At 45.4% G+C, this 22389-nt stretch overlaps 3 protein-coding genes across 9 annotated transcripts in view; 1 reads left to right on the top strand and 2 right to left on the bottom strand.

Moving 5' to 3' along the window:
• The window catches only part of LOC128885818 (peroxisomal membrane protein PEX14-like), a 42013-nt gene extending 31178 nt beyond the window's left edge, over nucleotides 1-10835 (top strand). Inside the window, exons 2-8 of one of the 3 annotated variants that reach the window (XM_054140126.1) lie at nucleotides 6209-7944; nucleotides 8220-8354; nucleotides 8421-8714; nucleotides 8797-9044; nucleotides 9138-9714; nucleotides 9864-10083; nucleotides 10172-10835. In XM_054140126.1, the coding sequence (XP_053996101.1) occupies nucleotides 8220-8354; nucleotides 8421-8714; nucleotides 8797-9044; nucleotides 9138-9714; nucleotides 9864-10083; nucleotides 10172-10332 (1635 nt within the window). In that variant the 5' untranslated portion in view covers nucleotides 6209-7944 and the 3' untranslated portion in view covers nucleotides 10333-10835. Of the gene's footprint in view, nucleotides 1-6208; nucleotides 7945-8219; nucleotides 8715-8796; nucleotides 9045-9137; nucleotides 9715-9863; nucleotides 10084-10171 lie in introns of all 3 variants that reach the window. The other 2 variants (XM_054140125.1, XM_054140127.1) reach the window with 2 other exon arrangements.
• Nucleotides 2183-5405, bottom strand: LOC128885821 (uncharacterized). Its single transcript, XM_054140130.1, has 4 exons — nucleotides 3958-5405; nucleotides 3576-3680; nucleotides 3327-3509; nucleotides 2183-3028 (listed from the first exon to the last, which is right to left on the bottom strand). Exons 1-4 carry the CDS (start codon nucleotides 4980-4982, stop codon nucleotides 2941-2943), a joined length of 1401 nt encoding a protein of 466 aa, XP_053996105.1. The 5' UTR covers nucleotides 4983-5405; the 3' UTR covers nucleotides 2183-2940.
• A 133-nt stretch (nucleotides 10836-10968) lies between the features above and the next one.
• The window catches only part of LOC128885811 (mucin-2-like), a 15501-nt gene continuing 4080 nt past the window's right edge, over nucleotides 10969-22389 (bottom strand). For 2 of the 5 annotated variants that reach the window (XM_054140111.1, XM_054140112.1), the window contains exons 3-5: nucleotides 18438-18520; nucleotides 17945-18038; nucleotides 10969-14344 (exon numbers count right to left, since the gene is read on the bottom strand). In XM_054140111.1, the coding sequence (XP_053996086.1) occupies nucleotides 11287-14344; nucleotides 17945-18038; nucleotides 18438-18513 (3228 nt within the window). In that variant the 5' untranslated portion in view covers nucleotides 18514-18520 and the 3' untranslated portion in view covers nucleotides 10969-11286. Of the gene's footprint in view, nucleotides 14345-14705; nucleotides 18039-18437; nucleotides 19041-20117; nucleotides 20413-22389 lie in introns of those variants that run through there. The other 3 variants (XM_054140113.1, XM_054140114.1, XM_054140115.1) reach the window with 3 other exon arrangements.

The raw sequence follows: 22389 nt of genomic DNA, 5'->3' as shown, positions 1-22389 counted from the left end.
TCAGAGACCCGCCAGTGAAAGTCCATGGTTTCGACGACGACAAAGACGACAGACATGCCAATGAACACCTGCGCAACCTCGGCACTCGGCTATTATTTCTACCTAATTAAATAAATTGATTGTATTTCATGGTACATCGACTACGTAAATATAACGTAGAAATATTCTCTGTTGCGCTATTTAAAAGTCTTTGAACATAATACTCGCGATCGCGTGTATTCCTCGCGATACATACGAATTAATCATTTGTTTCCGAATAATTCGACTACGTTTCTCCTCTCTCTATCTCTCTCTCTCTTTCTCTCGTTGCTCGCCAGCTGTTTGTTCGCGCTGAATCGAATTGGAGAAATCTAGAGAAGCGCGATACCATCAACAGGCCTCTTCATATTTTATCGCATTCCTCCGCAACGCGCGTTAGCCACGAATAGAAGCCACGATTGCGTAAACGCTTCCTTCCTCAACTGTTGGTCGCCCTTGACCAGCGAAAGTTTACAAATTTTCTCCGCGAGTCGACTTGTGTGTCCCATCGCTCGTTTCCGTAAATACGGCGGAAAATTAACTCTCGCGACAGAGATTCATAGAGGACGCAATCCATCCGAAGGAAGGTCGAAGAAGGTTGCAGGCACGGTGTCGGCGTGTCACCACTTTCTTTTTCACGAGAAACTTCCTTGTCTCGTGCTTAAACGTTGAGCAAGCGACGACAAAACTCGAATTCCATTAAAACTCGTAGAACGAGACAAATGCGTTTGTAGCCCATACTCGACAAATATAATTTGAAGTTTTAAAAATTGGCTCGCAAGATTATTATCGTTTACTGCGGATCCGGAACAAATTGTGAAATATCATCATTACAATTATTATTATTATTCTATTATTCAAACCGTTGAAATAACAGCAAACAGTATTCTATGGAAATGAATGCGAATGCTCCCATCTCTTAAAACAATGCTATCATTTTCCTCTGCTGAACGTTAATGCGAAACAAAAACTCGAGTCGTTTATTCTTGACAATTTTTAGATTGTAATTCGTCCAATTTTCAACTTTTTACGCATCTGATCGTTATCGAAAATAGGCATCTACTGTATTTACAAAGAACGAGTGGTTAGATCCACGTCCTTCGATAGAATTCATCGACCTCGCGACACTGGTATCGTTAAGGATTATGAACGCGTACGCATCCCATTGTATCCGATGCGATCCACGAACGCCTCGATGTTTTCCAATATCGTTCGACGTCGCCTGTTGCACACTCGTTTTCCTTGACATACCTCGAAGACGAACCTACGCGCCGTCATAGCGAACGACCCACGTATGTACGTCCAAGTACATTCGATCGAGTTCGAGAACTCTCTTGAAAAACTTCCACTGGATTTTTTCATGCGATTCTCCCGATTCACCGTGGTTCGTCGCTGATCGTAAGTCCTGGCAATGTCGTTTACGAGTTTAAAACAGACGAAAAGAATTTTGGATTCGATATTCATCCGTCGACGATGGCGCGACGAGAGGTTCGAGGTAAAATGTTGGTGAAATATGTAATTTATTCGTGTATCCGTCGGTATTTGCATCGCGCGGTTCCTCCTCGAAAAATACTCGATTCTGGGAAGCGAAGAATAAAATCGACAAAGTCTCGACAGCCCTCGAGTAGCGAAAACCGTGAAACTATTAACCGAAGCGCGAAAAAATTCAGAACTACGTCCCAGAAACCCTAATCGCGAGTCCCCTTCAAATTTCTCATCCACGATTTCCCCGGTTCTTTTATTGCGTGGAAACGAATCGAGACGGTGACGTTCGGTAATCTTGGCCATTTCGTTCAGCACGGTACTTGCCGCGATAAAAAGCCGCGCGTATCTTCGAGCCGGCTGTCGCGATGACCGGAAATCCCAGGCTATTTTTCCGTTTTACGAGCAAAGATCTCGTTGGCTCGAGCGTGTTCTCGAAACTCTCGACTGCGCACGCAAAAGTAGAACCGTCGGTAAAAAGTGGCTCACTTTCGTTGCCAATCAAATTGTTTCAGTCCTGCGTAACGCGAAGAAACGTGGTCGAGCGACACCGATGCCGATGGGACCACGACCTTTCGGAAAGCGTGCTTAAGAGGGAAGAGAGAATTCTAATTGGAGAGATTCTAATTGGTGGACTTTCTTTCCCGAGTTCCCTCGCGGGCGATTTTTAACGATAGTTTATTTGCATTTTCTAATACATGTCGGTATCGGATAAATTGTTTCGTTCGATATACAAACATTGATATCGATCTAAATTAAACTTTTCTTCGACAGTTAGTAATTGAAGTAATGAAAAATTAAATTAGGAGCACTATTTATTTCCATACTACCTCGGCATTGAAATCACCTCGAATGCAAATAAGACAGTGATTTCATAGGAGCCAGCATCGATATCTCGTCCGGTTTCGAGATGCACCGTGTACTCGAGATGTACGTGAAAGCTTGTTGCAGTCACCGATAACCCGTATCTCATCGCAGAGACATAAATTCTTGGGTCGAGTCGACATAGAGTATCGTCGACCCACTTGTACACTGTGACTACTTTCACTTGCGGCTACCAAACACACACGGCTCGTTCGAAGAATTCCCGACTAATCTTCTCATCCGGCTTCTGGTCGTTTATCAAAATAGCTTCCGATCACTTTTGCGAAGACATTCTATCTTTTAAAAGTCAAGAATTTCAGGATGAACTGTACGACGCCGACGCTCCAAAGTCCTTGATGAGTCTGCAACGATGAGAATCTTGTACCACGATTTCGATGGTCCTTTCACTTCCTCGTTCATATATAAAACGTTTGTTCGCGATGCAAAGAAATGCTCAGGATAGACGTCGGGCTTTCGACCTTACTCCTCCAGAAATTTGTTTTCACGTGTAACTTTTTTCTCCGAGAAACCATTGTCATTGTCGTAGACATGCTTTCCACATTCTCATGTTAACAATCAGCAAGCAACTCTTGTGCAATCCTTCTTCTTTACCGCCTCGAAGACGTCTCGAAGACCATTCTCTTTAGCGACTGTCGTCGATGTTCTAGCAATGAGAAACGTGCGCATTAAGAATATATAATAATATGAATTCCACTCAAAGAATGCAAAGGTCCGTTTTGTTGTAATTCAGAACGTAAACCACTTCTAAACCAGCCTGTATAGCAATCTAAGAATACACCGTCAAAGTATTCAAATGAAAATTAAAGGCTGCGATGCAGAGTAACAGTAAAAGCATCTGCATAGAATCACTTTGCTACGTAAAGGTCTCCTAAAGATCCTTATCGAAACGTTCGTAGTTGTGTAAAATTCAGCCGCTATTACAAGAAATTAACTCGAATTACCTGGTAGCCAGATTCCACAGAAGATTTTGCAACACGCTCGAACCCGGTTGGTCGCCGACAGAAATCAGCTCGCAGATGGATCTCTCCTCGCAAACCGTTGGAGGTTCCTCGATGAATCGTGCCTGTTTGTGTTCAACCGGCAGGTCGGCGACCCTCAGCTTGGAAAGAACGATGTTCGGTTCTCTGTAGGGATTCGATTGCGTCGAGAAATCAAGGAATAAACGAGATCGAAGGGAGAAAAATACTTACGTTGTATTGTTGACCTTGACGACGGTAGGCGTTAGAGCCGCCAGGAGCAGTCCAAAAGGTAGAAACGCACCGATTAAATGCAAGATCTTCTTCCAGGGTGAAACTCTACCGAATAAATTAAATGCTCTGTACAGAGTAAACGATGCTTCTAATTAAGTTGTATTTCGAGGCCATTGTTTGAGATCAACGGGCAGAAAAATGGTGAAAACGAATGCTTGGTCGATTACAGGCTATCTCAGTGTCGTTTTCATTTCGCGCGAAAGAATACTTTCGAAAGACTTTCAACGAAGATGGAACAGTGGCGATTGAACATTTCGAAAGGTATGAAAGAGAATGAAAAATGAAACATAAAGTAGAAATACAACGTGAAACAGATGCGTACCTCTTTCTAACAGGATAAACCGGCTGATCGTTGTTAACGAACTCTATCTGATGGTATCCAACTGCTGGCTGGTAAAACGAATAAGGAAACTTTCTAGTCCTCATAAAAGTCGACTCTTGTGCATAAACGACTCCGTTGATCGGCTTGTTCGGCGCCGGCACACCAAAGTCGTGCGAAACAGGCCGATGGATCTGGTGATCGTAAGCTCCACCAAAATACGGCGAGCTCGGATGATCGATGGACGCAAAGCTCCCCGATTCGTGTTTCTGCGTTTCGCTGTGAAACTTGGACGGTTTTTGAAAAAAGGTGGGTGCGTTCTGTTCGTAGACCGGTTTCTGCAGATTTTCAAAGATCTTTTGGTCCATCGGATCTCGCTGCGTTCCAACATTTTCCGCGATCGGCTGAACAAACTGCTGATGAAACTGTTGATCCTTCAACGATCCATAATGGATCATCGGGACAGATGTCCCGATCGGATCGGTATGAAATGTCACATACGCGGTTTGTTCCGCTCCTTCCTTTTTACCCTCCTCCGAGGACCCAGAAACAGTCCCGAAGAAACTCTGATGAAGATTTCCATGTTGATCGGTTTGATCCGAGTGACTCGTAGGCTGGATCACCAGCTGGAAGTTTTCAAGTTGCTCGCGATAAGAGTTGGGGTCGTGATCGTTCTCGAATTTGACGTGATGCGCGTTATCGAACGGATTCCCGTTGATCCTCGACTCTTTGATCTCTCCAAGAGGAGCGCTGGGCCTGAACTCCTCGGAGACGTTCTTCTGCGAAGCCACGAACGACCTTATCTTTCCGTAGGTTACCACCGTGGTCGTGTACTCGGTGGTTGTCGCCGACTGCAACGAGAACTCGTTTTCGCTCGAGGCCTCCTCGAAGGATTCCTGTTCGATCGGCTTCACCTCCTCGCTCGCGGACTCGTTTCTATCATCTTCGAGATCCTTGGAACGGATGGAGCTAGCCGACACCAGAAGAGAAAGCAACAGCACCTTTGCTGCGAGAATTCGAAAGCACATTTTGTCAAAGGGATTCTACAGCCGTGAAAATGGAAAAACTAGCAAAGTGTTTTCCATCGCGACGTGTCCGTTAGACTAAGCCTTTCCTTTGATTGTTTGGCGTCTTTAACGCGATGCAGGCACGAACGTGTTTTCTAAAAAGCGTGAACGCAAAGGCAATTTCGTGTCTTAATCGCCAGCCTCACTCCACTTGCCGTTGACAAAGTGGATGCTTAGTTCCAGCAGGCAGTTCGGTCGGTACGCGTTACAGCCAGAGAAACACTTGGACCCGATGAAATGTTTGGATGATTTCAGAGCTGTCGCAATTTCCGTTCGGATCTGGATATATTAACGTAAATTAGCTTCGACGAGATCGGAATGAAAGCGATTGAAAAGACACAGAAAATAAGATAACTGAGACAGCCTGGATGTCGGATGGATGTTACGCATCGATAATCATTTTTCAAGGAAAGTACACTTGAAAGTAGGTTTTTACTGTCGGAAACGTGTCGAGGTGAAGACAAATTTGCCAACAGCTACATTGTCCATACAGCGCACACCCTGTAGCGTTGCTAATTCAGTCATTGGCTCGGATTGAATTTCTACGAATGAGACTTAAAATGGATGAAAAAATACGTTTACTACGGCTTCACGGAATGTGAGCAAAGAGCGGAAAGGGGGTGAAAAGACTTTCTAAGGCGAGTTTTATCAGCGAGCGGCGAGAGTCTGACCTTATTTCAGACGGAGGTCAATCCTCGCTAAGAAAACTGGATGAAGGCTAGCGAGATGCAAGATGATGCCTTTGTACGATTTATCGTTTATGAAAAATCATTTTACTGACTCGATTTTATGCAAACGTTGCACCACTGCGACACTCTCTGACAGTCTCGGATCTCTCTCAATACTCTTCGATAGGGATTGTCTCGATCGTTGGTTCCACGAGCTCGGTGTTCAGAGGTACCACACCCAACTCACGAACGCGTCGGTATTTTCGCTGTTTTCTCGTCGTTCGATCAACTTTATTTCATTGGCTCGTACGTACACTATTCGCGCAAACCTTCAATTTCTCCGTCATCGTCACGACAAGGTAACATCCTTAAAGTACGAATACAAACAACGTGCAAATCACCGCCGTCGCCGCGCCGTGAGAAATCCGTCGGTGTCGTCGTTCCCCTTCCGTTTAGCCAGCCGACAATGAAAGTAGCGTTCCCTGCACTTGTGACAGCCGTCGTTTCTTTCTTTTTCAGCTGCCTCGTGTTGCTCGTTTTCGCGGTTATCTACGCCTCGAACGACCCAATTCCGGTTTCGAGTAGGCCAGCCGACCGCACCGCTAGGCCGGAATCGGAAGAGAAAAAATCTTCACAGTTGTATATAAAACGGAAGTTCTCCCATCGAATCGAGTCTATTTGTCTGTTTGTGCTGTCATCGATAGATAGATTTGTTTATCCGCGATTAATAAATACCTAGAGGAATTCTGTTGTTGTTTGCATACCGCCAACTGTCCTCGAGACAGTCACGGAATGCACTCGAGCGGTTATTTTCTTGCGCGAAGCATCGAGAGTTTTTTTAGTCGGGCGGGAAATAAGCGAGCCGATTCCGTGATAAAATTCCGCGTGATTGGTTACCGAAGTCACGGATATTTCTTCGTGGAGAAGAACGGTTAGTTTGTGGGTCGAGGATGCAAAAATGGGGAATCGGTGAAAACCCGGTCCGAGGATCGGAAGCTGCTCGTAAAACGGAAACATTGGACGCATTTCACTCGCGGACTAGCAAAGAATCTCGGTGATTCCGTGAAATAAAAAAGGCAAAAAAAAAAAACCGCAGGTTTCTGGGCCGAGAAAGCAAAAAAATTGCGAAACGACCGACTCCCTCTCGTCGTCGATTCGTGGCACCTACGACAAACAGAGTCGAATCGATGATTTGTCGACCGTCGAGACCCGCGGCTTCTCTGTCTCTTCCGTATCCTTTATCCACCAAACACTTGAGCGTCCAAAAACGACAAATTTCCGATAAAAATATAATCGTCTACCGATAATCTTGTTCGCCTGTGATTTGGATTAATACGTAAATTCTTTGTAAAATCTCGTTGACGAACAACGAGTACCAATTCGATCGGTGAAAAAACCGAAGAATTAAGAACGACTCGGCGACGATGGCTGACACTCGAAATCACGACCAGAAAAACAAGCGCGTAAAGCAGCCGTTGATTGTCCGTGCACGCTGCAGCAATTAGCGCGTGACAAATCCTCGCTTTTTCATGTGATTCGCACCTTGAAAACAGTCGACGAATCGCCAGATTAAAGAAACTATAATAGTAAACGCGTTTAAAAATCAATTCTAGTCCATTCTTTGATCGTGTTTCACGCGACGTAAGAGATACAATCGAATGAATGAACTATACCGAAAATAGCCTTCGAATTCTCGAGGATTCTCAAAGAATCCGACGCCATGCGGTGCGTTCTTCTTTCCGCAATGTATCGTGGGACGTATCGAATTTCCAGGCACGAAGTAATCGATCCAAATCTACGAAGGTCGGAATCTGTGTCGATTGTCTCATCGAATACTCGCGGTGATCCTCCCATACCGGGGGACAATTATCATCCGACAAGGAGGCGAAAGAATAGATCCCAAGATAGGAGAGAAGGATGGTCTGCGTCCGTTCTCTAGGTGAACCAGGAGTACGGAGCGCCAACAACGTGAACCAGAAGGCCGCGAGAGAGACAGAAAATGGACCAAGTCACCACGAAGTGGGGACCTGGATTAAAAGCAAACGAGGGCAACGTCTCGGCGACAGAGCCATCTCTGCACCTTGAAGAGTCGAGGTCGAGCGGAAAGTCGCAGACGTTGCTGTGGTACCAGGATCGGCGGTGGGTGATTTTTCTAACGGGGCTTGCGGCTGTTCGAGGAGGCGATCCTGGTTGTCCGCGCGATTCAACGTCGGCGCCAGGCTGAGCCAGCAAATCGGACGACGAACAACGACAAGGTCAGTGTCGCGATCTAACTCGCTTCATTTTCTTCTCTCGCGAACACGTCGCGTCGGCGTCGCTTGCTTTCACGAGAAGATCGTTAAAGTGCCGTTTCACGATCACGATCAGAATAAAACAAACTATGACAAGAGATTCCGAATTCCGATAGTCTTGTTGGTGGTCGACGCGACGCGACGAGGGTGTCTCAACGCGCTTTGTACCGTTTCGAAGTAGCTTTCACGTGCCGAAATGCGACGAGAGCGCAAGTGAGCAGTTTTCTGATGCGTTTCAGATGGCACCGAGAGGAGCGATCTGTCTGCTGCTGGTAACCTTGAGTATGAGAGGGACCCAGTGCAGCACGAGGTATTTCATGAAGATGAAGACGAACGGGTCCGAGTTGTTCAAGACGAGAGGCGATAGTCTGAGGGTACTTGAGGAGTCGATCGCGGCCACACCGAATCCATTGTATGATGCAACAAAGACTAACTTTCAGGCGGAGGGCGAGAGAATGATCAAGGGGTTTCCCGACATCGGGGAGGAGCAAAGGAACGCGTTCGAAACGTCGACGTTCAATCCAGACGTATTAAACAAATTTCTCGAGGAATACGCAAACAAAATCAAAACCACCACCGAAAAGTACCCGAAATATCCGTTTAAGATCGTCAAGCCTTCCGAGCCCCTCGCTCTCGAAGTCGACGATCAATCGACGTATTCCACCAGTACAACCTACGAACAAGAAACCAAGTACGACGAGGTCGCGGCCAACACTACGCCGACTACGAATACGGTAAGTTTTCAACGTTAAACGAGAAATAATGTAATAATAGCGTTCGTTGGCTCGTTGGAAAATAAAACATTGTTGATTTCAGTTAAACGAGGCCTCGAATGACACCCTCAAGAGAAATAAATACTATGGATCGAATTCGTACGAGGACAGAAACGGTTGGGTCACTCTAGAGGCGATCCCGTGGTCGAAAAGCAAAATCTCCAAGTGGCAGGCAACCGCTACCACGCAACGTCCCTGGCCAGATATGAAACCATGGGACAAACCGGGCATAGGAAAACCTTGGACATCCGACTACTCCATTAGACCAGTCATCGAAAACAATAAGCCATGGTAAATCCATATCCAACTTTTTCTTTACGTCTGGTCCCAATTTTACAAAGTGTCCTTTTGCCAACATTCAAACCGACACTCGATCGATTTCAGGTACGAGAAACCAAAACCGACATGGACGGAAAATAGCAACGAAAAGCCTTGGCAGAAGCCCACCTCTCGTCCCTCCTATTACGGGGATAAGAACGAGGAGACCCAAGCGCAAAAGTGGCCGCCAGAAAGACCATCCTGGAACAAGTACACCGATCGTCCTAACAGCGAAATAATCACCGACAATCGTCCTGCGAATTTCCCCGGCAATTGGAACAGACCTCAGCCAACGAAGCCCAGTTCCAGTTACCAATTCGTAGATCGATACGGTGACAAGAATCAGGCCGAAGAGAGCAACGACTGGCACGATTTTCCTTCGAGATTCGACGATCGTATTCGACCTTCCACGGAACGACCAGGATTCTCGCAGTATCAGTATGTTAACGATCACCCGCAGACCTACCCTGGAAACAGCGACGGACAGTGGGTCCTTTTGTCGACGAACAGAGGCTACTCCAAGTCTAGGCAGAGGTCGATCAAGATCGACTCGACGAACCCTCCAGGGAACGGAACGAGGAGTATCGGCGGCCTTAGGAACGAGCACGATCCGACGGTTGCCGTGATGACTTCGAAGCGACAGGTTAGGCTAGATGATCGAACAAGTTTTCGCGATACCTTGTAACTTTCTTACAGTTTTTTTTTTCTTTTTTTTTTTTTCTTTTTGTTTGTATGATCCATACTCTCGATATTTTTAAACGGCAGTCGCTTGATGAAATACCGTTTACCTAGGTCAGGCTGACGGTGTTACCGTCGATCAACGGCACGAATACGACAACATCCCACGGGGGTCTCCTGGAAGTGGAGAAGACGTTCAAGAGCGTGGACCAGAGCCGAAAGGAGTACGAGTTGGAGAGACAAACCCTGTCCGCTATACTGAAAAAGAGACCCATCAGGAACACGCTGACCAATCAGCCCTCTAACTCCGCTGTCCTTGCAGCCGTCAGCGCAGGTCGGTTACATTCTGTAAAATTTACATTAAAATAATATTATAATAGAAATATGTAATAGACTAATTGGATTACTTTGTTCCTCTACAGGGATATTACCAGCAACTATGGCAATGATGATACCGATGATACTTGGCCGTAGAAAGAGAGACCTCGCTCTGGAACCGAGACTCCCCGATTCACGTGATTCGATGCTGGATATTCGCGCGCTCGCGAATAAACATCGAATTCAAGGAACGCGGCGCGAATAGCGAGTGTAAGTTAATCGAGAAGGAACGGGTCTCCGATAATTCGTGGAAATTACTAGGACGGACAAAGATGGACGATCTCACAATCGGAACGCAAATGTAATTATGAAGCTGTTATCGATCACAAGGGAATACGCGCGATCATGTGCCGTATATACTTGAATTTCTCGTCGAAAAAGTCAAGTTTCGTTTAAGAAATTAATAAAACATGTTATCGAGCTAGCAAACAGCGAGTTAGGATTTAGAAAGTGAAACTATAGTTGGAAGGCAAATGAAATTTACATGGGTAAAAAGGACTTTCTACCGAGATGTTTAAATTTATCATATATTTACATGTATAGTCAAGGTACTATATGTATAGACGCATATCTTATTCATTTATTTATTTATTTATTTATTAATATTTATTTATAACATACTTTACTTTATTGCCGTATATTTCGCCGTTCGCTTAAATACTTAATAAAAAGTAGCAGAACAAGAAATAATATCGAAATAAAATAGAACTTTTCGCCAGTTATTTCTCGAACCTTTACAACTTTGCCGACATTCGGTTTCCGAAAAAACGTCGAGTGCATTTTTGTACTCTCATCGAATCGAGATGCACTCCATGCGAGAAATCCTATTCTCTAATATCCGTGTTAAAGCCTATCGTTTTCGTTATCTCGTTATCCAAGTAGCACCCACTTGTATCAACTAATTCCTTATTAATTATTCCGTAAAAGAGAGATAGACGAGTGTCTCGATAGATGCAGCTCATTCGTGAACAACGATGTTTGAAGATAGTGAAATACGACAAGATCGAATAATACACAGCCCAAACAAAGGTAAGTACAAGTTGATCGGATGCATAGAAAACACGCGAGGAATATTCTGTCATCTGTAAAGCGAAACAGTAACGGAAACTCGTAATCGTCACTTCGGTCCTTTATCCCGCGGTTTTAAAAACAAAACCTTTCACTCCTCTCCGTTGATCCTCTTCTGCACGTGACCAAGGTATCTGGCAAAGCCTTCGCTAGCGTGTTTAAGCAACGTCAGGCCAAGTCTGAACTTTATCTCGGCGATCTTCTTCACGACATTGAATATATTGAAACCATCCTGTTCGGGTGGCTGTTCCGACGGCTGCACCGTGGTTAAATCGATCCACTCGACGTTGCTCTGTTCGGTGCTCGTCGAGCTTTGCACCGGGGTATCATCGGAATCAACCTCCATCGGGGAATTCGCAACTTGCTTCGTTACCGAAGAGATCGATTCCTGCGTGGACGTCTCTACGCTGGCCGCTGTGCTCGTTTCGGTAGTCGGAACCTTCATCGTGGATTCCTTCAAACGCGTCTTCTCCTCTTCCTTTTTTCTTCTCCTCTGCGCCTCAAAGTCCTCCACCTCGTTGTCCTGTATTTTGTTCTTGTTGTCCATTTTTTCTCCGGGCAGAGCCGAATCGATGATGTTCAGTATCTCGTTGCTCAGGTCTTCTTCCTTCTCCTCCTCTTCGAGCTCCCTCTTGGTGGGTATAATCTGAATCACGGAATCCCTTTTCTTCCTGGACCGGACTGGACCGGACTCTGACGAAGATGAATCCATCGTGTCCGGAGAGAACCTCTCCAACTTTAGCGATCTAGGGCCATGTTCTACCGCGACCGCGGTAGGTGTGATCTCGACTTCTTCGTAGCCATCTTCTGGTCTAGCAGTTTGTATTTGACCGTAGCCTTGAACAGAACTCCCTGGAAAATTAAAATTCTGCGGCTGGTCGCTCTCTGTCGGCTCGTAGCCGTTTACAAACTTTTCAGAAGTGGACAAGCTTGGAATCTTTTCCTCGTAAGGTGGGTACTGTTTGGGTACGTTTCCTACCACGAACTGTCGATTCGCCGAGTCAGGAACGGATTGTCCAGCTACATACTCTGAGTTTTTAGTTCTTTCGTAGTAATTGGATGTACTCGACGAGTCGGAATATCGATAGTCCGTGTTCCTGTACTTTAGAACGGAGGCTGTGTTCTCCGGACGATAGATCGGGGACGATGTGGTGTACCTTTCCTCGTACTTTTTGGTCATCTGAGGATCGTAACCTCCGTCGTAGTGTTGGTATCGATAGTAATTGTTGTCGTAGTCCTTGATACCAGGATACTTGGTCTCGTCGGTGGTCATGCCTTGAAGAACCTTCGATAGAACCTCCTCTTCGCTCTGGCCATAGTTCCCACCGTATTCGTCCAAGTTGTACTTGTACTTGGGCTCGATCTCGTAGTTCCTTCGAGCTATCGTTCCTCCAAAGGGATACAAGAAATAGGAGGCCAAGCCTAGTCCAAGCCCCACCAGAGACATCATTCCAAAACTGGGCATCACTTCTCGGCTCAGGAAATTGTAGATCTGAGTACTGATCGGCTTCTCCGCCGGCTTCTTCTTCGTCTTGGTCGAATTAACGGCTACTTTCGTTTCTGGCACGATTTTCGACTCTTGTATTCCGTTCTCGGCGACTGTCTCCTCTGCAATCAGCTCGATTTCTGTTCTATTGGTCATCAGAGGTAACACTGTAGTCGTGGTAGTGTAAGAGGAGCTGGAAGTAGAAGTGGAAGTGGAAGGTTTACGCCTTCGACTCTTGTTCTTCTTCCTCTTTAAGCTCTGCCTGAGTCTTTTGGTGGTCGACGTCGATGTTGGAGTTGTACTCGAGCTCAAAGTCTCCGTGTCCACGTTGATCTTTGTCAATTCGGGATTGAAATCAAACTTCAAATCTATTCTAGAGTTGTTGAGGCTGTCATCCTCCTTAGGATCTACGTTCTCGACTTTCTCGATCTTCAAAATAGGTGCGTTTACTTTGATGGGTTGTATCTCGATCTTCGTATCATCCAGAGGCTTCTTTAAGTGCGCTTTCAGAACGTTGTTTTTCGTGACGATGGGCTTCGTCTTGGCTGGCATCTCTATCGAATCGCCGTCAGGCGTAGTCGGTTTCGAAGTTGTCGTCAAATTGATCGTAGAGTAAACGGATGGCACGGTGGTTTTCTGGGTCTCCATCAGAATCGAGGCTTTGATCTTGGTCACGAACATGGGCTTCTCCGTGGTCTCTGGCTTGCTCTTCGGGATCGTGATCATCTGGACAGGTCGAAAAGTGACTTTTTCTACTTTAGCCGTGGAATTATTCTCGTTCTTGGCGATATCCGACTTAACGGTGGTTCTCCTGATCAAAGGCTTCGGTCTTGGTTGTTGCGTCGGTCTGGACGTCTTCGAGATCGATGGTTTCGACAACACGGTTGTTTTCATGGTGGCAGTTTTAGGCTTGGGTGTCGTTCTCACGGTGTAAACCTTTTTGGTGGGGCTAACCGAAACCTCTTTGCTCTCGAAATTGTTTGCAGTGATTTCAGCGATCTTCGAACTCGTATTTCGAAGGGGTTCCATTTTATCGATGCTCTGGGTCCTTTCCGGCTTCGAATCGGTCGTCTTTTTCGTGGTTGCGGTAACCGTCTTCCTCGTGCCGATAGGTTCTTCCAATGTGATCGTGGTAGAAATAGGTACCGTTACTCTTTCGATCACCCTTTCGGTTGTCTCCGCTCGCTCCATCAAAGTTGTCGGCTTGACAGTAACGCGCGCTTCGCTTTCCAAAGGTTGCTTCGTCTTTTTATTCGTCTCTGTTGTTTTCATCGTAGTGGACGGTGGATTCAAGAGGATCCACGTAGAAATTCCACCGGTAGTCGTCGGATGATTTTTGTACGCGGTCATCAGCCGCGTCGAGCTCATCTCTCTCTCGAGTTCCTCTTCGGTTATGGCCATGGCTTGACCGGGATGGCTTGTCTCGAAGTAGCCAAACTTGGAGTTTATCGGTCTACCGAAACTTGCGCTCTGGGGCTGACCGTTATTGACGATAGTCTCGTTCGCTGGTGAAACGTCGTTTTTCTCGGATAATTTTTGACTATTGGGTTTGTTCCCAGTTTCTTCTGGACTGGACACGTTCAGTAGTTGAGTGGCAACAGTTCTCAAGGATTGGTCGATGTACTGCAGGTCTTTCAGATCGCGCGTGTCGTTTAGCTGACCACTGAAATGAAATTATTCAGTTAGTCTCGTTTCTTAAGAAATCGCGCGTCGAGTTTGGAACAGACATTTCGAATAAAACGATGTTGCGAGACGAGTCACCATTGTGTTCGATATAAAGCAATTTCTTCTTACCTTTATCGATAATCTATTTTTTGCAAACTCCTACTTACACGAGATAAGCTATTTTTAGGTCCATTGTCAAAGTCGTTCTGATTCTAAGTTGTTCTCTTCTTTCAAGGCTTAGGATATTTGGGAAGTCAGGAATACGAATGATCTACTTATACAATATAATGAACTATACCGTCGACTAAGATCTACAAATTTCATGGTTATATAGAGAAAAGAATACAAATTTGTTCGTTTCAATGGGTTTATTTCGATTACAGTTCACTGGCACACAAATACTAGCAATGCCCTAAAATGACGTAAGATTAAGTTAAATAAAATTCAAATATTATATTTAAAGAAATTCTAACTTAAAGATTACAATGCGAATTCGTTTAAGTTTACTAATACTGCTTCTCATGTTTCTAAACTACTCTCTGTAAGCATTCGTTTATAATCGTTAGTACAGTTTTAAAGCTACTTTTGGCGAGGTTAAAAATTATTCTCTAACGGTCATGCATGGAATTTCATACCGTTCCTAAATACAATGCATAATAACAAAAAGGAATATTTAAATAAATAGATCGCTTAAAAAAAAATCTTCTAGAGCAAGTCTAACATGTATGTATGTATGTATGTATGTACATTAACTAGAAGCCCAATTTACGATTTCCCAATCTCTTCCTTGTTCTATCTTTCGCGTCCTTACGACCTCATCACTTGTACTATACGCATCTCCCACGATTCTACAAACCAAAGTTTGCATCAGCCGAATATAAGAATTTAAACGTGACACCCCGCTGAACCTCATCTCTTCCGCTTCTTCCTTCTACGTTTCCACTCGTTCATTCTCCCATGGTTATCTATCGATGGCCATACGATCTCCTCAACGTTAGGCCAGAAATTGACCGCATAGTTTCTACCAGCACGATTGAAACTGAACCCACTGGGGAACATCCAAGGAAACAGAAAGCTAAATATGCCCAGAATACCAGCTGCCAAAGCTGTGAACGGCGCTGCAGCCAAGCTAAAGAACCCGTAATGTAGCGGATTTACGAATGTAAAGTAATTAAACAGGGCACCTATAGACTCCATGATACCAATAGGAGAAAGATCAAAGTCGTCGTCGTCGTCGTCGTCGTCGTCGTCGTCGGAGGCAGAGGCTGGAGATGAAGACGGAGATGGAGAAAGAGCTGTCTGTCCCGTCGAGGAAGAAGGAGAGTTGCTGACAGAGCTAGGATTAGAAAGCCCTGCTCCAGCTGGTTGCACGACAGAGTTCAAACCAGGAGCATCGTCTGCCTGTCCAGATTCAGACTCTGCCAAACCCGAGGAGCTCTCGAGAGATTCCGTATTCGGATTATCATCTGGCGAATCACTTTCATCGAATTCCTCGACCTCGAATTCAGCCGGAGAGGTAGCATCAACGAACGAGGTAACAGCGTTTTGAGCATTCGAGCCCAAGATGTTGATCTGAGCGCCCTGGAAGACTTGGACGCTATTGCCGTCCGAGGAGACGTCGTTACCTTGAGGAACAATGTTCCCAGGGTCGTTTTGAGGGGTGTAATAGTGATACGCGGGAGCAGGCTGGTGATAACTGGGGCCTGTATCGATCTGACCAACGTACTTGTCAGCTTCTCCGTAAGTCTGATAAGTCTCGTGATTCGTGATTTGGTCGTCGACAGGCGATGGAGTGGACTTTAACGTGTTCGTATTGAACACGTGAGAGTTTATGATGATGTTCAAGTCGTTGCAGCCTTCTTTGCTCTGGATCGTGTTGTTGATCCTTGTATAAGAATTGATCAGTATCGTTGGGCAACTCTGGTCGTAAGTTACCAAAGGAGCCTGGGGTGCTCGATGATCGGATGTCTTATTGGTTTCCTCGTAGGAAGTGAACCCTATGTGGACGTTAGGCCCTGGCTTCGGGGTAGTGTAAGAAGGGCCGGATAACTGCGAGAGAAAAAGAGACGGAGTATACGTGTTCGATCCTAAAGCGGACGGAGGTCCCGAAGGTGATCCCAGAAATCCTGAAAAAACAGGCTTTCCAGAAGTAACGGGTACTTTCGCCGCGATCATCGTCCTATTGGGTTTTCTCGGATCGGTATTTATAAGCTGGACGACGGTATTCTGCGAGACCTGAGTCTGAGGTTTGTAACTCGTCTTGTTTCGAAATTTTACGTTCCCCAACCAACTGGGAATCTTTTCCGTCGCGTAACCTGGACGAGAAACGAACGGATAGACCGAAGCAGGTTTGAAAGGCTGCAGAGTAGTCGGTCTGGAGGGTTTATTTGGCTCCAGATTCTGGTAGACTGGATCGAACGCGACGCTGCTGATCGGATCGTTGGCTTGATCGCTTTCCATTATGTGACTGGCATTCGTCATGAAAGCCGGAATCTTCCACCAATGAACGATTTCATGGAGATTAGGACTAGCGATAGGCACGAGATGATTAACGCCGGTGTTGTTCGAAGCAACTGGTTTCTCGAGATTCGAATTGTCGGCAAAGGAAGTGTATTCCTCGTAATGTTGAAAATCGTCGACATTTTGAATGGCTCCGTTCGGCCAATTCTTCAAGTGCGTATTCTGAGCGGATGTATTGGTTTTGGTAGCGAGGATCTTGTTCGAAACGGTCTTGTTCTGGCCGTTTTTGTTTTGGCTCGTTTGGCCAGCCGAGGGTTGTCGAAATCTCGTCTTGTTCGAGTGTTTGGAATTCCAGTGACGATTGGAAAAGATGGAACCATACGGAAATGAAACGGCCGACTGGACACCGTCGCGAAGGTCGTGACCCGGTTTGGAGGAGGACAATATAGCGCCAGGGTTCTCGTGAGTCAACATGCTGGTGATCTTCTTTATGGCTGCGACGTGATCGAACTCGGTCCAAGACTCGACCTTGGCGGAATTTCGCTCGGAACCAGTCGAAAATTCTGCCCTTCGATTCGACAATTCCGCTTTCGAATTGTGGCCCAAGGCCGACCCCAACCGTGAATTATTCAACTGAATTTCTGTCCTTCTCGAGGAGCCAATTCGTTTCCTAAAATACAGACTTTTCGAATTCGGGAATCGATGAGTCGAATCGAGTTTCCTCACAGACGAAATCGCGAAGCCGTTATCGGTACTAGCCGAATCAATCGTGGATGCTGAAACTTTGGACTGCCGATGCAACGGAGTTGTTGCCAAGTTTTTCTTCCTAACCGTGCTTTCGTTGAAAATATTCGAAATTTGCCGATCCCTATCTCTGACAGATTTTCCAACTTTCCTAACCGAATTTCTGTTCCAAGTAGAGTTTACCGAATTTATACCTGGAAACGAGTCAGGCGAATCTCTGTTGTTGGCAAATATCGGTGAATTTCGAGATTTATCAGCGTCCGAGCGTCGAGTAACTGTCGCTTTCATTTTTTTCGGTTCGTTAACACTTACCTTAGCATTGGTAAAAAGATCGATATTTTCGCGATAACGATTAATGTACGGAATTCTACTATTTCCGGAATTCCACGTGTACCTGCTATCTTCTCGAATAGTTTTCGGAGTACTGGAAGGTTGAGCGGATTTCCATTCCTCGGCGTTTGTCTTGGTCGTCTGCGGTTGCGACGATTCTGAAAAATAAAACTAAATGAATTCCGCGATAATCACAAGAAATCGCTGGATTTAGAATCACTCGAGTATATTGCGCACCGCTTCGCACAATTAGAGACTGGTCTATCTCTGAATACGTTTGTGAAAATCGACAACGTTCGCGTTAACCGATTCGCAAGCGAGTAAATACAGTTCGCGACGATTAGTCGACGATTAGATGATCCGAGACATCAATTTCCATGGGATTCTTTTTCCTTTTCATTGTTGTAATCGCTTCCGCGACGATGCTTTCCTTTGAATGCTCGTTTTCTCGAGGATCCCGTTCCCATCGACACCGACGGTTGATTTTTTTTTTTTTTTTTTTTTTTTTTTATGTGCAGGAATCGCGTTTTACGTCCGTGAGAACTTGGGAATCTTACCGGTTTTCTGCGGCCTGCAGTCTCCCGATCCTGACAGAAGCAGAATCACCACGACCAGCACCAACTTGGTCCGCATTTTGCCACTGAAACACGAAACGAATCATTGGTCAGTGGTGCGCGATTAATAATAATTAAATAATGACAATCTCGAGCGAAGATTGTAAAATTTGCAAGGTTGCGTCCAAAAATTTCTTCCTTGATAAATTACGGAAGAATGACGTAATCGTCGAGGCATATGGCTCGACCGTTTTCAATTGCAACGCGACGCGAATGCTCTATCGTTGATTTCGGTACGAAGGTCTCGATCGAGGTGATTGTTTGTATTCGATACCCATGCGGGGATCGTTCGGTCTGTGACGCCTGTCGCATGGAAACGAGAAAATTTACGAACGTTTGTCTGACCACGAAAGGCCGGAGGAAGCCGAGATTAAATTGAACTTCCGTTCTGTTTCGACTCGGTATTTCTGTTGGAACTTGGTAGCTTCAAGTATTGGACTCGGCGATGCAATTGATAAAGAATGTCTATGAATGTCTATGAACGGTGATGCGAGGTCGATAAACTTTTTTTCGAACAGCCTACAAGATGTCCAAAAGATTGTAGATCGTCGGTGATGGACATCGCTCCTCCCACATGCCAGATCGTCGTTGGTTTTTACGCGAGGCCGTAAAAGTGTTGCGTTTCGTTTCATTTTCTTTACCGTTGCGTATATTTTCGTTGTTATTTGTGTCCAGTAACGGTACCGAGTATCGGTCTTGTTAGGTCTTGGACTGCACGTAGACACGCTTCGGATGCATGTGCCCTGCGCTACGAGCTACGAGTTACGAGCTACGAGGTCGGGCAGCGTGTCAGTGGACATTGCATATCGCCGGACTTCGATGGTCTCGACCGTGTATCTTTCTATTACGGTTAACGTACCGTTAGAGGGTATTTAATATGAATCCCAAATGACAGTGTCGTTTGAACAATCGCTCGCCGCATGAGCCTTCGTCACGGTATTTTCTCACGATGGACCGTTTTCGACCAATCAAAGTTATCGTCGTTTGGCCTGTTGACTTTCGAGGTCGTCTCGTCCCCGAGGTTCCTGAATTTTCTGGCCTGTTCTTAGAAGCGCCCTTCGTACGAATGGCGAAAAAAAAAGGAAAAATAAAAACGAAGCAAAAAGTATGTAGACGAATGTAGTTTTATTTTAAAGGCAAACCAAGAGCGAAGTACGACTGTGGCAGGATAACGATGAAATGGTAAGGAGGGCAAACTAGAATGATCGAGTAAACGGTTTTTTTTTTCTATGTTCCATCTTTTTCTAGCATAGTTTCATTAGTTTTGTACTAATTCGAAAAGCTGATCATCGATCGACAACTTTCCATCGCGTTTCCGAACTCGTAACGCTTCCTGTTTATATTTTTATGCAAATCGTTATAAATGTAGGAAACGTTCGACCGGTAGAAAGGAAAGGATCTACGCGCAGAAAGAACGATTCGATCGTTAACGCTAAATGAGCGGAAAAAGAAATAAACGTTGGGAGAGTAGAAGTGCGGCTGCGAGGACCAGCCGAGCGCGTTTCGTTATCCTCTTTGCATTTCACTTCGACGGCAACTTCCTATTCCTACCATCGCCTTTTCCTCCGTTCGGATGCATTCACACCCACACGTCTGAAAACCATACGATCGATTTCCGCTTACCTGAACAATTCAAAGATCGCCTCCAAGTCGCATTTAATCACTGAAAAGTCGCGATAAGAAAATTTGTAAAAGAAACAAATATCGTAAATACAAAGACTCGGAATTGGCGTAAACTAACTGAGAATTTCTGAAACTATTTGGAAACGAATCGAACAAACACTGCGCGAAACACGATTACCGTGGAAAAGAAAAGAAGATAAATCGGAAACGCGACGTCGAATTGGAACAACTTGAAACGGAACCGACCGCGACCGGGAGTGTCGTCGAGCTAGACGATCTTTCGACAATGGTGCACGGCTGACTGAATCGTCGACGAAGAGGTTGGAGAAGGCTGGCCGCGTGCACGCACCTGGCCACCGGTTAATCTACGAAGGTGGAGGAGAGGCGCCTCATGCACGAGTCATCGGGAACCCGTTACTCCGTTGGATACGAACGATATCCGCTCGGGTTGAATAACCTTCGCGCGGAGAACCAAACCTCGAGTGTATGCTAAAGCTTGTTTGTGATTCGTGACTACCTTGGCCGATCACCTCGAGAACTGGGTGAATCCGAACCCACCGACGCCGACGAGGACGTCTGCAGGGCGCCAAGAGTGCCTCGATGATGCAACAACGACGACGCCGACGCGTTCAAAGAAACTGTTTGCCGATCGAGGAAGAAAGTTCCATTTCGACGAGGTATTTCGCAATGTTAAACGTGCTTTTTGCCAAGAAATTCAAAAGAAACACCCTTGTATTCGCTCTCGTTGGAAAACTTTCCCCAAAGAATCTCGAATCTGTTCTCGTCTAGTGGAAACCAAAGTCCGAACGATGAATAAAATATGTATGCCTTCGAGGAACGCATTCTATTGTCTTATTTGCTATTCAAATATTCTTCGAATATTATTGTACGTATCAGCCCGATTTCATTTGAAATTGCCATCTATTTACCAATGTCAACGTCGCTAATCGACGAGACGAGAATAAACCTTGCGGTGAAATCTGTTCCAGAATGACGAGGAAACGCGTGGAATCGTTGGATCGAATCGAGTCGAAATTGTCGCGAAAAACTCGCGCGAACGTGACGCGAGCCAAGTGTAGGCGGACAGATACTTGCGGTAAAAACTACCGCTTGTGCGGAACATGTCATCGTCTCTTGCCACGATAGACATTTGCTCAAAGAGATTCGCTCCTTTACGAAATCGCTATTTGCAGAAATAACACCAAGATCTTGTTTAATTGGAAAGGATGATCATTTAAATAAGGGTGTAAAAAATTGACTCCACCATTGAACCACCATCCGAAAGGTGTGTAATAGGAGAACGTGCTCAACGTCCCAGAATCGTAGACCGTCTTGGCTCTATGTGGGACATAGCGGCACTTCTTACGGCCGCGGATACCTTTCCCATCTGTTGCCGAACGATGCCTATCGACGTTACTGTCGCTAGAGCATTACCATGCGCGTCTACGAGCTAGAAAGAAGGATGCTAATTAAAGTGTTGTCTCTTCCGCGGTGAGAGACAATCGTGATCCCGGCACTCGTGAGAAGTCTCGTTAAGGTAACTCGAAAACACTTGTAACAGAGTTGGTAGCGGTTTGTCGCCTTTGTACAGAGGTAGAAAGTAGTATAACAACTGTTCCTTTATCAACATTTTTCATGTCAAACGAACTTTTCTATACACGACAATCGTAATAAGAACATTTTAATAAGATTCGGTCATCTCTTTCGAAAATCATAACATTTTACGTATTCCACTCAACACCGCAAACTAAAACGAAAAAAACGAGTAATCGAAGATCGTTCGCAGTCCGGATGTAGATCATCGTTGACGACTTGAAGCTGAAGCGCCAATTAATGACGGGTTGTCATTATAGACCGACAACGAATAAAAGAGTTATTAATTTATGGTTTGTATTTGTTATCTAGGTAGTTTTTTGCACAACCGGTACACACTATAGACCAGTAGCAACATTCAAGAACTGTTTTTGCTACGGCTTTTAATGAGATTAAACAATTACGAACGTTTCCCGAGGATCAGTACACGCAAAATTTAACCCTTTGCAGATGGATATTTTCGTCGTACATACTACGATTTTATCGCTAAATATGTTTCTAATTTTCTGTCAAAACACACGTACTACTGCCCACTTTATTATATCCGTGGGTATAATGTTGCTCGGGAAGATAAACGAACGCAGGTTGATCTGCACTAAGCGGGCGGCTATTTCCCGACATACGACCGCAATGGGAATAATGCTGGGGCGGCTATTTCCCGACATACGACCGCAACGGG

This window comes from Hylaeus anthracinus, unplaced genomic scaffold (genome assembly GCF_026225885.1).
Source record: "Hylaeus anthracinus isolate JK02 unplaced genomic scaffold, UHH_iyHylAnth1.0_haploid 11982, whole genome shotgun sequence".
In the NCBI taxonomy this organism is placed as follows: domain Eukaryota; kingdom Metazoa; phylum Arthropoda; class Insecta; order Hymenoptera; family Colletidae; genus Hylaeus; species Hylaeus anthracinus.
This window is presented reverse-complemented; position numbering and strand designations above follow the sequence as displayed.